This window comes from Erpetoichthys calabaricus, chromosome 1 (genome assembly GCF_900747795.2).
Source record: "Erpetoichthys calabaricus chromosome 1, fErpCal1.3, whole genome shotgun sequence".
Taxonomy (NCBI): Eukaryota; Metazoa; Chordata; class Cladistia; order Polypteriformes; family Polypteridae; genus Erpetoichthys; species Erpetoichthys calabaricus.
The window spans coordinates 267,753,632-267,767,354 of NC_041394.2; the positions used below are offsets into that span (position 1 = coordinate 267,753,632).

Below are 13,723 nucleotides of genomic sequence, written 5' to 3' on the forward strand. Positions count from 1 at the left end.
CAGGACCACAATTTCTGAAAGCCACGAACATTACAAGTTCACCAAAATTTCTCTTGTTGCTCAATGGTGTATGACAGATGGCCGTGGCCCTTTTCCAGCCGGGAGGCCGATATGTGGGAAAAAGGACACTGTCTCTCCCGAAGTGTTAGAGGGAAGCCCCCATGGGTTGCTGTAGCTTCATGGATTCCCGCAGGGCACGTTGGGAATTGGAGTTTGCTGCAGCCCTGTTGGGTTCATTGGGGGCCACCAGGTGGAGCTGCCGAGACCTACTTTGGGTTTCCACCACACCTGGGAGTACTTCCAGATACCGCTGATGAGCCACCTGAAGTGCTCCTAGGTGCAGCATAAAGGGAGCCGCCTCACTTCACTAGGAGAGCCAGGGTCGGGAACAAGCTTGCCAGAGGAGGAGTGGGGGTGGAAAGGAGAGGAAGAAAAACAAGAAAAGAAAAAGTGTTGGGTGCCATTCATGGTATTGTGTTGTAGGGGGAATGAAAGACAAGCGTTTCCCCTTGAAAATAAAATTTATGTGTTGCAAAGACCTGTCTGTGTCTGGTTTGGACAGCTGGTGCTGCCACAAGTGGTACCATCTCTCAACAAAAGCAGAAGGAAGATCTCTGTAAAGACGTGTTTCCTTATTAAAATGAAGATGGTGGATTTTGGAATCATCTGCCAAGTTATATCAGTGCAAATGGTTACTCTGCCCACTTTCAAGACCTACTCAGAGAGAGGCTCTCGGCTTAGTATCTAAGCAGACCAAGGGTCCAACTTATCTTGAACCTTTGTTAGACTTGTAAGATATTAGAAGACTTACAAGAAAAAAATTCACTAAATAAGAGGGCATCAAGTTATATCAAGTATAATCTACAAACATTGAATAGGATTTCTATCTTGGAAAAAGCCACCCATTTTCTTTTAGTTCAGGCACTGAGTGCAAGGAAGAAACTGATCGTTGGGCAAGATACTACTCCATCAACAGAACACTAATGTACACCCATACTAAGCAATTTTAGAGTTGCCAGTTAACCTAACACATACCTTTGTAATATGGGAGATAGCCCGAGTACTCAAGGAGATACCCACAGAGACGTGGAAAAGCATGCTTTGCAGAGAGCCAGTAGCCAGACTAGGAAGCTGGAGCTGTGAAACAGCAGTGTGAAGCCACCATTCTGCTATAATGATGCACATGTTCTCAACAAGTGTTTCTTTTTCTTTCTTTTTTTAATACAAGTAAGCAAGTAGAGAAAGTAATTTGTCTATTATTATTAAATTAATGTACTATTTATTATTAGCTAAATAATTATGTAGATGAATGAATAATTTTGTATTTAATCCAGCTATTGGCATAAGTGCAAATGCAACCAACTAATTTTCCAAATATTCTTAACCATAATGTTAAAAAAAAAAAAGATGGTGGGGAAGTGGTTAGCACCGCTGCCTTACAGTTCCAGAATACTGAATTCAAGTACAGGGTATTATCAGCTGCTGCCAACCTTATAGCAGTGGGCACAATTCAGGAGCCAACTCTGGATGAGATACCACAGAGCATAATCATGAACTCTTCTACGAATACTGAGGTAATTTTGAGTGACCAGTTAACATGCAATCTTTGGAATATAGCAGGAAACTAGAAGACCCAGAAAGAACCCATGTTGGTAGTGACCACAGCACAAATCAAGCTCAGATTCTTGGAACAGTGAACAAGCAAGATGAAACAGCCTGCTACCATGCTATCTCAAAGTCAACCAATGTCAGAAAACCTCTAGCACCATTCTAAAACCAACATATATGTTATGGGTTTTAAGCACATGCCATTACAAATTGTGCACGATATACAATTTGTTTTTTTTTGTTTTTTTTAAAAGAAGCCAACTAATCCACACAACAGTAAACACCAAAAACATTAACAGAACCCATTTTTCTCTCCAAATGAACTGAAAACCATAAGGAAATTCCTGAAAAGCATAAAGGTTAACTTTATAAACGACTTCAAAAAGAACTAAACTAAAATGACTCATCTGCTGCAAGTCTAGATCTGTGTATCATGCAGTTAAGGTTCATGGAACCTATCATGAAATGACAGCTACAGTGAGCAGCATGCAAGACTTTAATGATAATAAGTTTCCATTACTATGCAAATCTAATAAGTGACCACCAGACAATCTTTGCTTGTTAGCTTCTTGGCAAATTATAAGCTATAGTGACACTTGGTTTCAGACAAAAATAATGACAGCTGAAACAAAGCATGCAAATATTGATCACAACTGATGGCTAACCCACTTTAATAAGTTAATACCTATTATTCATTAAAAGAGATGCTCTGCTTATTAACTCAGAAAATTGTCAAAGAATACATTGCCAGTACAAAATATAAAGTATTTACACAATAGGGTTGAAAGAATTCATTTTTTTTTAACATTGAGTGAAAATATGTTCCAAACTGTCTGTTTATATGATTAAAATGAGATTTATACATGTTTGAAATAGGATACCAATGTGATCTGATGTCAGTCATCTACACAGCCAACTTAGTCTGGCAGCTGAGAACACTCCCTCTGACATTAATAATGTTTTGGATACACTCAAATGGTCTCTTGATATGGTTAAGATGCATGTTATATCCTTTATTAAGTGAGAGTTATAGAGTATAAAACAAGTAAGCTGCTAAGGGATAGGTTATGAGGATAGGTGGATTAGTGACCATAATATTTTTGAGGGTTATGAGAGTCGTACTGTATTTTGTTCTCCATGTGTACACTACAACAGTTAGTTTTCCAGCCAGGCATACAGCTGACAACCTTGCCAGGAAGCTATGTCTATAGCATTATCTATTCGATTGTCAGTATTTATCTATGTATTGGCACACCACTGTGATATTCTTGTTTGTCAGCACAATCCAAAAATAACGTGCAAGTACAAGCATATTGGCAGTGGCTGGCTGGGTTTTCAACTTGTGTCTTCTTGATAAAATATTTCCCAAAAGGCTGGTGACAATGCCCATAGATTAAATGTGATATCCAGGCTCAAGGTAATTCTTAGTCTTTGCCATCAACAATACGGACTGTTAACATGTCTTGTTTTACCATTGTAATTACCCTTTGTGCGATTTCCTAGGACTGCTAAATTGAGTTTTTTTCCATTGCTAGTTCTGTCAATACCGTAGGCTTGCCACAGTCTGGCCTAGCAAGCAGCATGCTGGATTAGTGTATTAGTGTATAGTAATGGATTAGAAATGTGTCATTTTTGCATTTCAGCAAAGTAATATACAGTTTGCAGTGAACTTGGCCCCTCTTTAATTCAAAATGTTACCAATATGAGAACGCTTCATTTTGTTGAAATGTACCACTGCTTAACTCTTTGAGGGCTCAATATTTTTTCCAAAAAACTCAGTGTTCTGAAAAGCACACAAAGCAATGGTTTCACACATAAGTCAACATAAAACGTCTGTTGCTGTGCTGTGGCTGCTGTTGGCACAAGTTCAGCATCTTTGGCGGCAGTAGCTGCGTTGGGTGCACCTCGATGGTCAGCAGGAATGCACGGTGGGCAAGCTGCCTGGCTGTCTTTGCACAGCAGGTGGGTGGCAGTGACAGTCTCAGTGGGATGCAATCTGGTTTGTACCTCTTGTCATCATAAGTGGTGGTCCTCCCAGGCAAACGCTGCTGTAGGCGCATCAGCTACACAGAAGTGTTAAGCACCACGTTCAGCTGGGGACCAATCAGTTGATGCTGATACCTCACTTTCGTTTTTGATCTCCAGATCACTTGCATCATATTCAGAGTCCGACAAGTAAGAGTCCTATTCAACGAAATTACGTAAAACGTCCATGTGCTTTGATCTCTCGCCAGATGTTGGTGCCATTTTAGAGGTTGTTTGCTCTTCGCTACTTATACACGCGTAGGGAATCAAGGTTAAATCAACAAAGCTATGTAACTTTCCTAGAAATTTGATTCTGTTCATCTGGACAAAGTTTTTAAGTGGGAGAAATATTTCGAGACTTATCCAAGTCTCTTCCTCAGTCTCAATTGACTGCAGGTTTCCCCAACCTTATAAACAGTTCCTTTGCTTAATCACAGAGACTAGCACCATTGACAAAGGGCCAGTTGATCAGTGATATGCAAATTGTCCACTGATTAGTAGACGTGTGAACCATTCATAGAGGGTTGAGGAATGGCTGCAATCACAGCATTGTAAGATGGCGACAGACGTACTCTTAGGCCCCCTCCTCTGTTCAGAGATGGTCGTTCCTTTTTCACGTAAATGGCCTCCTTGATTCCTCTCTCAAACCAGCGCTCCTCCCTGTCCAGGATGTGCACCTCTTCATCTTTAAAGGAGTGACCACTATCCTGTAGATGTAAATAGACTGCGGAGTCCTGGCCTGACGAGGATGCTCTTCTGTGTTGTGACATGCGCTTAGCCAGTGGCTGCTTGGTTTCCCCGATGTACAATTCACGGCACTCCTCCTGGCACTTAACTGCGTAAACTATGTTACTCTGTTTGTGCCGTGGGACCCGATCCTTGGGATGGACCAATCTTTGGCGTAGCGTGTTTTGGGGTTTGAAAGCCACTGAGACCCGGTGTTTCGAGAAAATGCGCCTCAGCTGTTCCGATACTCCTGACACATACGGAATCACTAAGGGTTTTCGCTTAGGCAGTGGATGTCCTTCCTCTGTCATGAATCGCTTGGAGCGTTCTTTAGGTGTCTTCCCTGCTTTGACAAAGGACCAGCTGGGATATCCACATTTACTCAGGGCCTTTTTAACGTGGTGTTCTTCTGCTTCCCTGGCCTCTGAGTCTGTGGGAATGGTGTTAGCTCTGTGTTGTAGAGTCCTAATGACACCTAGTTTGTGCTCTAGTGGATGGTGAGAGTCAAACCTTAGATACTGGTCCGTATGTGTGGGTTTACGATACACATCCACTTTCAAATGTCCCCCATTGACGATGGAAATTTCACAGTCTAAGATGGCTAGCTTGTTATTTTCCATATCCTCTCTAGTGAACTTGATGTGTTTGTCCACCCCGTTGATGTGGTCTGTGAACTGTGGTACCTCCTGAGATCTGATTTTCACCCAGGTGTCATCCACATATCTGAACCAATGGCTCGGTGGTGTTCCAGGATAGGATGATAGAGCCCTCTTTTCCACTTCTTCCATATATAGATTGGCTACTATAGGTGAAACCGGGGAACCCATAGCACACCCGTGCTTCTGCCTGTAGTACTGGCTTTTGTATATGAAATATGTGGATTGAAGACACAGTTCCAAAAGCAGGCACACTTGGTCTGCGTTGAGCGAGGTTCTTTTACTGAGAGTGGGGTCATTCTGTAATCTCTTACGTACTACCTCCACTGCTTCAGTCACTGGGACACAAGTAAATAGAGATGTAACATCAAAAGAGACCAAGGTTTCTTCTGCCTCCATAATGACCTCTCTCACTTTCTGCACGAAATCCAATGTGTTCTGAATGTGGTGTTTTGAGCTGCCTACCACCGGGTTAAGAACAGCGGCCAGGAACTTGGAGATGTTATACGTGACTGAATTGATCATGCAGACAATGGGTCTTAAAGGTGCACCCTGTTTATGTATTTTTGGTAAACCATACAGACTTGGTGTAGCTTCCCCGGGTATAATCTGTGGTATGTGGTCCGGTCAATAGCAATGTCCTGAACTAACTGCTTAAGACAATCTATCACCTTTTTCTTGTAACCACTACCTGGATCTCGCTTTAAGGGCTCATAAGTATTTTTGTCACTGAGCAGAGACAAAATTTTCTCATGGTAGTCTGTCTGGTTTAGCACAACTGTGCATCTCCCCTTGTCCGCTGGAAGGATGATGATGTTGTTGTATTTGCTGAGTGCCGTGAGGGCCTTCCTCTCCTCAATGCTGATATTGGATGCAGGGGGTTTTGCATTGCTGAGACATGCCGAAACTTTTATCCGCAGTTGTTCTGCTTCCAAATCAGCAATGTTGTTGTTTCTGATAGCAGATTCTGTGGCTGTAATCAGTTCCACTAGCAAGATTTGTTTCGGTGTGACCGCAAAATTTAATCCTTTAGAAAGGACATTTTTCTCTGCTTGGGAGAGTTGTTTGTCAGACAAGTTCTTCACCCATTTGTCCACATCTTTAGTTTCTGTCTGGCATCCTTCTCTCTGCTGGTTGTGGAGGACACTCCCCATAGTGTGCTGGTGTTTGTGGCGCACAGCAAGTAGATCAAACTTCCTCTTTTGCCTGGTTTTAGACTTTTCATGCTGTGCTAGACGAGCCTTCCCGGTGAACTCAAGCACCTGTTGAAGTGTTTTCTCATCTAGAAGTGAAGAAAGTCTTTGGTGGATCTGCTCCTCTTTAGATTTTAAAACATCAATAGTGAAATTAGTTTGTCTCACCGTTCTGTGCCTTCTGGAGGATTTTGTTAGCTCGCAGGCCTTTTACTGACGATTTCATCTGTAGACTTTTGGGAGTGATCCCGCTCTGTCTACATCTGAGGCTGAATCTCAGATGGTTCCTGTAGTCTGCCATCTTGCATGCTGTTTGCTCATACTTACGTACAAGCTTTAGGCCGTCCTTGCCAAAGTGGCTCTCGATGTCTCGATGCATGCTCAATAAGCATGCATCGAGACTATGTATCTTTCCTTCTAGTAAAGAGAGTCAGACTAAAACGTAAGGTGAATTTTGTTGTAGTTTACAGCGGATTACTGTCCTCCACTCCTGAATTTTGACAAAAGTCGACATCAGCCCTGAAAGAGTTAAAGTGGAATGATCCAGTGTTTAGCTTAAATTCTGCTCTCATTAATTTATTTTAAGAACAATGTAACTCAAAATAAATATACTGCATTAGGCATTACAGGGCAGAAATACGCCAATGCAAGTTTAATTGTAAAATTAATAGAATTAGTTGGTGTAAATGCTTAATATACAGTATTTATAAAAAGCAACTTTGGAAATTTTCACATTTTATTGTAGTATAGCGTTGAATCACAATAAATTTAATTTGGACATTTTTACACTGATCAATAAAAGAAGACTCCTTAACATCAAAGTGAAAACTAGAGATACGCCAATGGAGAATTATGAGGCCGGTTCTGATCACCGAGATTTTTAATGATAAAGCAGCTTTTCTGAAACCGATTTTTGATTTTTTTGCCACGCTCCTTCAGGGTGTCACATGAACGATTCAATCAGAACCTGTAAACATTAGGATTCAGTTAAGTGCAATTAAACTTTTTGATAATATAACTTAAAACCTGGCATGCTATAGACATTTAAAAGTATAAATTTATATAAATGAAAAAATTACTTGTATCACACACCTCATAATATGCATACAGAAATAAATGAAATATTAAGTTGCAGCTTTGTACTTCCATAAAGAAAGTCTTCTTCAAACTCAGTTGTGTCTGAGAAAGTACCTTAAATTGCCACGAGAACATGTGCATCCTGCCATTCATTCACTTTTGATGCCACTTGTATTTATTGTACAGAAGCAAATGAAATAACACTTAACTACCAGACCTCAATAAAAAACAAAAAGTCTTACACATTCTTAAAAATACACTCTTAATTTCAGCCACATTTACAACGATCCATCCACAAAGCCACAGATAAAGCAGTAAACATTCTCTCATTAACTTCTTAACCTTGCTGTCGAGGTCTTTTAAGCACAGTCTAAGCACAGTCTTAAAGTCATCGCAGCACACAACCCTTGACAAACAAGGCAGCCACAGTGCATATCCATGCTTTTTTTTTTCTTGTGCAAGCTCTTCCTCTGCTGAGAGATGAATTTAAACCTCACCCCAGGCACGGTCTGCAAGGGTTTCATCCCACAGTAGTCACAGGTCTCTTTGCAATTCCTAAACATTACTTTTACTTTTTCAGTTTTCTTAACTTAACTGTAGGTGAAGATGATAGACCACTTCAAAACTGGCCTGGTGAGAGTGAGTTTGTCACTGTGCATGAAAGTGTCCTACAACTAAAATACCCAAAGTGCAGTTATAAACATGACAGGTGCTGGTTTGCAAATACTACCTGACAGTACTCGTAGGGATGTGCCAGTGTGGAGTACTTACCGGCCCACGTCAAGCACTGAACACTTCTATGAGTGAGCAAGAAAGTTCTTCTGCATCTAAAATAGCTTTATTTTAGTGGAACTCAGAGTTCATCTATTGAGCGATCAAGCTCAAAGACGAAAGTGGGCTCACACCAGAGCTCCAGATGTCACTTCTAAAATTTATTGAGGTTGCATTACCTCTAAAGGGGGTCTTGTACATGGAGATGTACATCTCAAGAAACACTATGTCTAAAAAGAATCAGCAGCTTGGTGAAGCATATCATGCATCCAAGTGCTGAATTAAATTATGGAATCCCAGATCTTCTACTAAAGAAAATTCTTGGTTATTTAATACAATGAACTACATGATCTTATTAGTAATACACTTTGATTTTTCACTACCCCTTCTTCTTCTCTTCAAAACAGTGCCATTTTTGATGCCTAAACAGATTTGGTTCCTTAGTGATTTTACTGCTTTCCCTACATTGTTGAAAGCTGGCATGCTCAGCTGAGGGATGTACCCACCCGCAAGAATCTAATCAAATTAGTCTTACCAAACATTTCTGCTTTAAATCCACGATGATGAACATCATCATTACAAACTTCACAGATAGCTATTCTGTCATTTTCAAATACTTCCAAACAGCAGTTAATTTCATCAGCAGATCCACTTACTGCACTCTGCCGGTACCGCACATGCTCCCATCATAACATACTGTACATCACAAATCCAGCAGCCAGATCAGCCAATTACAAGACAATTTCCGACTTCATAATAGCAAGTAAAAACCAGCCAATTTTGATTGAAGGAGGATTGAGTCGTACATCACTAGTGAAAACAGATCTTTTCAAATTGGGCTAAATTAATTAGAAATATAAATTACAAAATAGTGTCAATGTGCAGGTGATCAGCACATTAGAAAAATATTATTTTTAATCATTTTGCAAGCAGCAAGCTTCAGTGAAAACAGTAACTGTCCAGCAGTGAGCGCAAAAGACACTGTGTGCAGCCAGTTGCTCGTTTCTGAACTTAGAACTGGACATTATCATTATTGATAATTCAAATATCCCCCTGAGCAAAGCATGCTGTTGTTGACAGCAAACTGTTTATATCTTACTCATTTTACTGAGCATATACGACCGGAAAGTAGTTGTGAAGCTAAAAATAAGCTATTAAGTACAGCAATTCAATGAGATTTTTAACATAACCAGAAACACAGCGCATAGGGATTTGCATTGGGATTTTTCCAGATATTTTATAATACAACAAAATTTGCAAATTGACATCAGTTTGAAAAGGTCAAATGATGAAAACAAAATGCCTCAAATTACAGGTATTATTTTCCACTGGCTAATTTCATACCACATAATTCTATTTAGCTTGAAACATTTTTTCTGTGTAGAGCTTTTGACACAAACTGCTGTTGCAAACTATGTATACTATTTTAACAAATAAGACCTTGGGAAAGAAGCAGTAATGAGGGTTTGACCATGACAACTAAAAACCAGCCATAATGGAAATGCTTTTAAATGGTGAAGTCCAGCACACAGAAAACAGGTGTGCCACTATGTGACATACTGTACCAAGCCACAGGAATAATGATGAATGAAGCCACTTCTCTAATCCTTATTGTAAAACCATCAGCACCTCCGATGTGCAGCTTGCAGTGTGAGGAAACAAGCTCTCAGCTATGGAATCCTTCCCCCAGTGAGCTAGATCTGTCACCAGTTGTTAACAGGAATTCAGACAGGGAAGGCAGACTGAATGCTACATTTACCAAAACACTGGGAAAGGCTGTTGCAAACGTAAGCCCAAACATTTGGAAAGCCACAAGAGTCTACAGGGAACAATGCTTTGGTAGTAAACACTGATATATAAGGATATAAGATTACAAAAAAATAAATAAAACAAGGTTAGTTTGACTATGATGTCTGTCACAGTGCCATGTTTAATTTGGCTTCAACGATAAAAAGCGTGAAACTGGTGTTACATTTTCTCTTTAGGAACCTGTCACACAAAAAAACAACAAGAAGCCAGGTGTCAAATTAAGAGTGGCAATCTGGATTTAAAACAGTAACTGAGATGGAAATGAACACAGATAAACAAAGGAAGCCACAAATCATTTTTACTTGGCATGGCAGTACAACTGTACAGTTGTTTGTGGTTTTAGTTTGCATAATCCATTTTGCTTATAACTAAAATCCAGTTGACAGATCCAGCTTAGTCTACAGTTTTTTTTAGTAACGCCAAGTCAGCAATGTTAAGTAATCGAATTTCCTTTAGCAATACTTTTTTCAAAGTAATTCAAATATAGACTCTTGCATTGTGTTTGAAGTAGTTTTACTTCATTTCTTAATATATTATATAAAGCTGAATGTACATTTGTGAGTGTGATTGTCTTAAATAAATCATAAATCCACACCACTGTACCTCTCTGCCAAATGTTCCACAGATTTGTACAGGGAACGATGGGAGACCATGTGTTGTTCCAGGATTTAGTCAGTGTCGTCACCTCTGGCACCTCAGAGTACCCCTGCTTGTATTTGTCTGGTATATAAATCCACAGCACTGACCCTGCTTCCATGAACTTCTGCATGGATTCCCTATAGGCACCAAGGCTGTGTTTCGTTCTGAAATGTAATTGATGCCCCCAACTCTGAGCAGCACTGGGTAATGCTAGTCAGGTATACAGTGGAGTAATGCAATATATATATATATACAACATTAAACAAAAAAAAAAAAACACTTTAACTACACATTTTTCTATATGCTAATGATACTGTTTAGTTTAAACGATACTTACAGTATTATTGTGACATCTACATGCAGTAGTTTTTCCCCTCTTTTCTATATTTCTACCCAATAATCAATTAATAAGATTATCATTTAAACTTGAGTATAAAAGATAATACATTACAGTTTGCATACTTGCCTAGTATGATAAATCTAATAACTTTAGACTTGATCTTACAATATCAACCTAACATTCTCAAAACACTTAATCTAAGTCAGATTGGAGGAAAGCCCATAACAAGCAGCAGCCCTGACTGCACAGGGGGATGCAGCCCTGGACAACTCATCAGTTCACCGCCAGGCTCAGACAGAGCAAACGTGCAATCGCACCACATGCTTTTAGCGATATGGAAAGAAACTGCACCTATACACAAAGAGATCAGTCTTTACTCTAAAAAGTATTTTGATGAATCCATGGCCAAAAAAAAAAAAAAAGAGACAAGCAAGAGAGGGAAACTGTCTAATATTCATAGCACCACAATAATAATAAAAAACAGTGAGTAGGCTTACACACAACCATTCAGGTACTCATATTGGATATGCCAAAGTACAGTACTTGTACTTTGTGAGGAAACCGGATGTCTAGAGGGAAAAAATGTAGGAAGTAAAAAATATGCAAAGCTAACCACCCACAAATGCGCCATGAGGCAGCAACATCATCTACTGCACCACCATGTCAACAAGTATATAATAAAGTAAATGAGAAAACAAAATATATACAACTGGTTAAGTGGGTTGGAAAAATTGGATGGATATGACCACCCATTTGCACAACTACATGGCAGGCACATGTATGTACGTACGTGTATACACAGACACTGACACACACTGAGTGTGCAGGATGGGAATTTGGAGTGAGGCATTGTGCCAACTCAGATAAAGGCAGTTAAACGTTCATTTCTCGTCTTTTCATTCATGCCAAGAAAGCAATTCAAACCTGAGTTGGTGTTATAAAAATGCCTGAGCACCATAAAAAAGAAAATTAAAAAGAAAGCAGAAGTTAAGGCTTTCAGCTAACAACAAAAACACTCAAAACGAGTTATTACCATTAATGAGATGTTCACCATTGTATTAGTAACATGAGGTCTGACGCCCAAACTACGTTAATATTTTTAATGTTCCACTCCGCATTTTTATCTTTTTATATAGTGCCTTTCACAGTGATCAATTACCAGCAAAGGCACTATACAGAAACCTGCACCGAAGGTCTACCGTTCTTATGCAAGCGGATTCAGAGTCTCACGTCTGTGTGACATAAAGCGTGCTACTAGTGCGCTAGTATAAACAGGCAGATAATTCCAATTGGCATACAACTCTGTAAAGTAAAGTCAGTAAGATTAAAACGCGGGCAGATCTGAACACACGCAAAGTCTGATGATTAAAGCATGAACAAGACGTCTAGTTAATCAGTGATAAACTTGGACTAGACCCCTCAGTTTCCGTTTAAGTCAACTGATGTTGCAGCTCCCTCAAACTAAAAAAGCCCAATACTTGATCTGTTGTCATGAATCTCTGTGTTAATTCTGTGCACAACGATCTCTGCTCTTTCTAGGAAACAATTCTCAACAGAATAATGTAGCACAAGTGGCGGCGGAGGCTTCACGGGGTGCCAGGCTCCGACCACTAGGTTCTGTTGTTCTGACAGATAGGTGCGGAGGATTCACCGATTGAACACGCCTGTGCGGTGGCGTGACAAGAAAACGAAGACGGACACATGTGCCCCTGGAGCACAGAGGAAAGACGAGCGCAAAGGCGCCCTTGCTACAATGTGCCCCAGGTAGAACTTCTACTCCCGCGATCGCACCAAAGATAAACCATCTGCTAACTCGGAGGATACGCTTAAATAAAAAGCAAATGTGTAAATAATAATGCGAAACCTCAAATAACATCAGCTTAATACAACCGTGCAAAACTCTGATGGCTTTCTTTTTTCACTTTTTAATGTCATTACCGAAAGTTCAGTGAAGGATACCCTTCGGGAAGCGCACGTTCATCCAACACTACCAAGTGACACTACCAAAGTTCCATGCCACCGTGCTCCTAGATAGAATAATGAGGTCATTATCGTGTTTAACAAGCCAATTAGCAGTCCCTGTGGCTCTATAAAAAAACACCGCTGAAGACGAGTGCAGTAAATAAATGCGATGCGATTGAAATGCCACATATAGCTCGCGAAAACTCTTGGTGGAACCAAAGGAAATAATTGTATCAGTCACCTGACAGCAACTAAGCAATCCTATGAATCACGTATTCAGAAAGTGAAGTGCACTAAGTGTATCTTAAGCAAGGTGCCTGCGGCGGGTAATGCGGAAGAGTCATCTTTGCAGGTCGTCATCCAGAAAAGTCCCACACTGCTGCATGGGCAAGCGTGGCTTACCACTCGGGCAAGATCGCTCGCTGCGTTCTTTCTTTCAACTCACCTGAGCAGAGTAGCCACGCAAAACACAGTGCTAGCCTCACCGCCCACATGATCCTGCCTGTGAACTTGCAAATGCCGCCGCTCCGCAACGACTGCGCCCGACAAGCAGCTTCTCTCCCTCTTTTATGGTCTCATCACACCGTCGCCTTAGATGATTAACTGGAAAAAAGCATCGTAGAGCTAAGATTTCCCTTACTGGAAGGAGCTGTCCTCTGCTCAACCTCCCCCTCCCAATCCCCCATATCTCTCTCTCTCTCTCTCTCTCTCCAACACACACACACACACATCACACCGTTACCCCTCCCCTCGTCCAGTAACAAAACATTTAAAGGGGACCCGACACCAGAATAGTTGGATGCTAAGACGTGCGCCTCAGTCAGAAGCTGATCAACCCTTGTGGGTGGTCATTCACTCGGCAAGTGTCTTACGAGTGCCCCAACAGAGACTTTCTCAATGCGATCGCTTACGCAAAA

The 13,723-nt window shown here is 40.6% G+C and overlaps 1 protein-coding gene across 2 annotated transcripts in view; it reads right to left on the reverse strand.

Moving 5' to 3' along the window:
* The window catches only part of LOC114661724 (hepatocyte growth factor), an 81,161-nt gene extending 67,676 nt beyond the window's left edge, over positions 1–13,485 (reverse strand). For both annotated transcript variants that reach the window (XR_007933672.1, XM_028814895.2), the window contains exon 1: positions 13,252–13,485. Coding sequence is in view for 1 of the 2 variants with exons in the window: in XM_028814895.2 (XP_028670728.1) it covers positions 13,252–13,300 (49 nt within the window). In the remaining variant the exon portion in view is untranslated. The remainder of the gene's footprint in view (positions 1–13,251) is intronic.
* Positions 13,486–13,723: the final 238 nt, after the last annotated feature.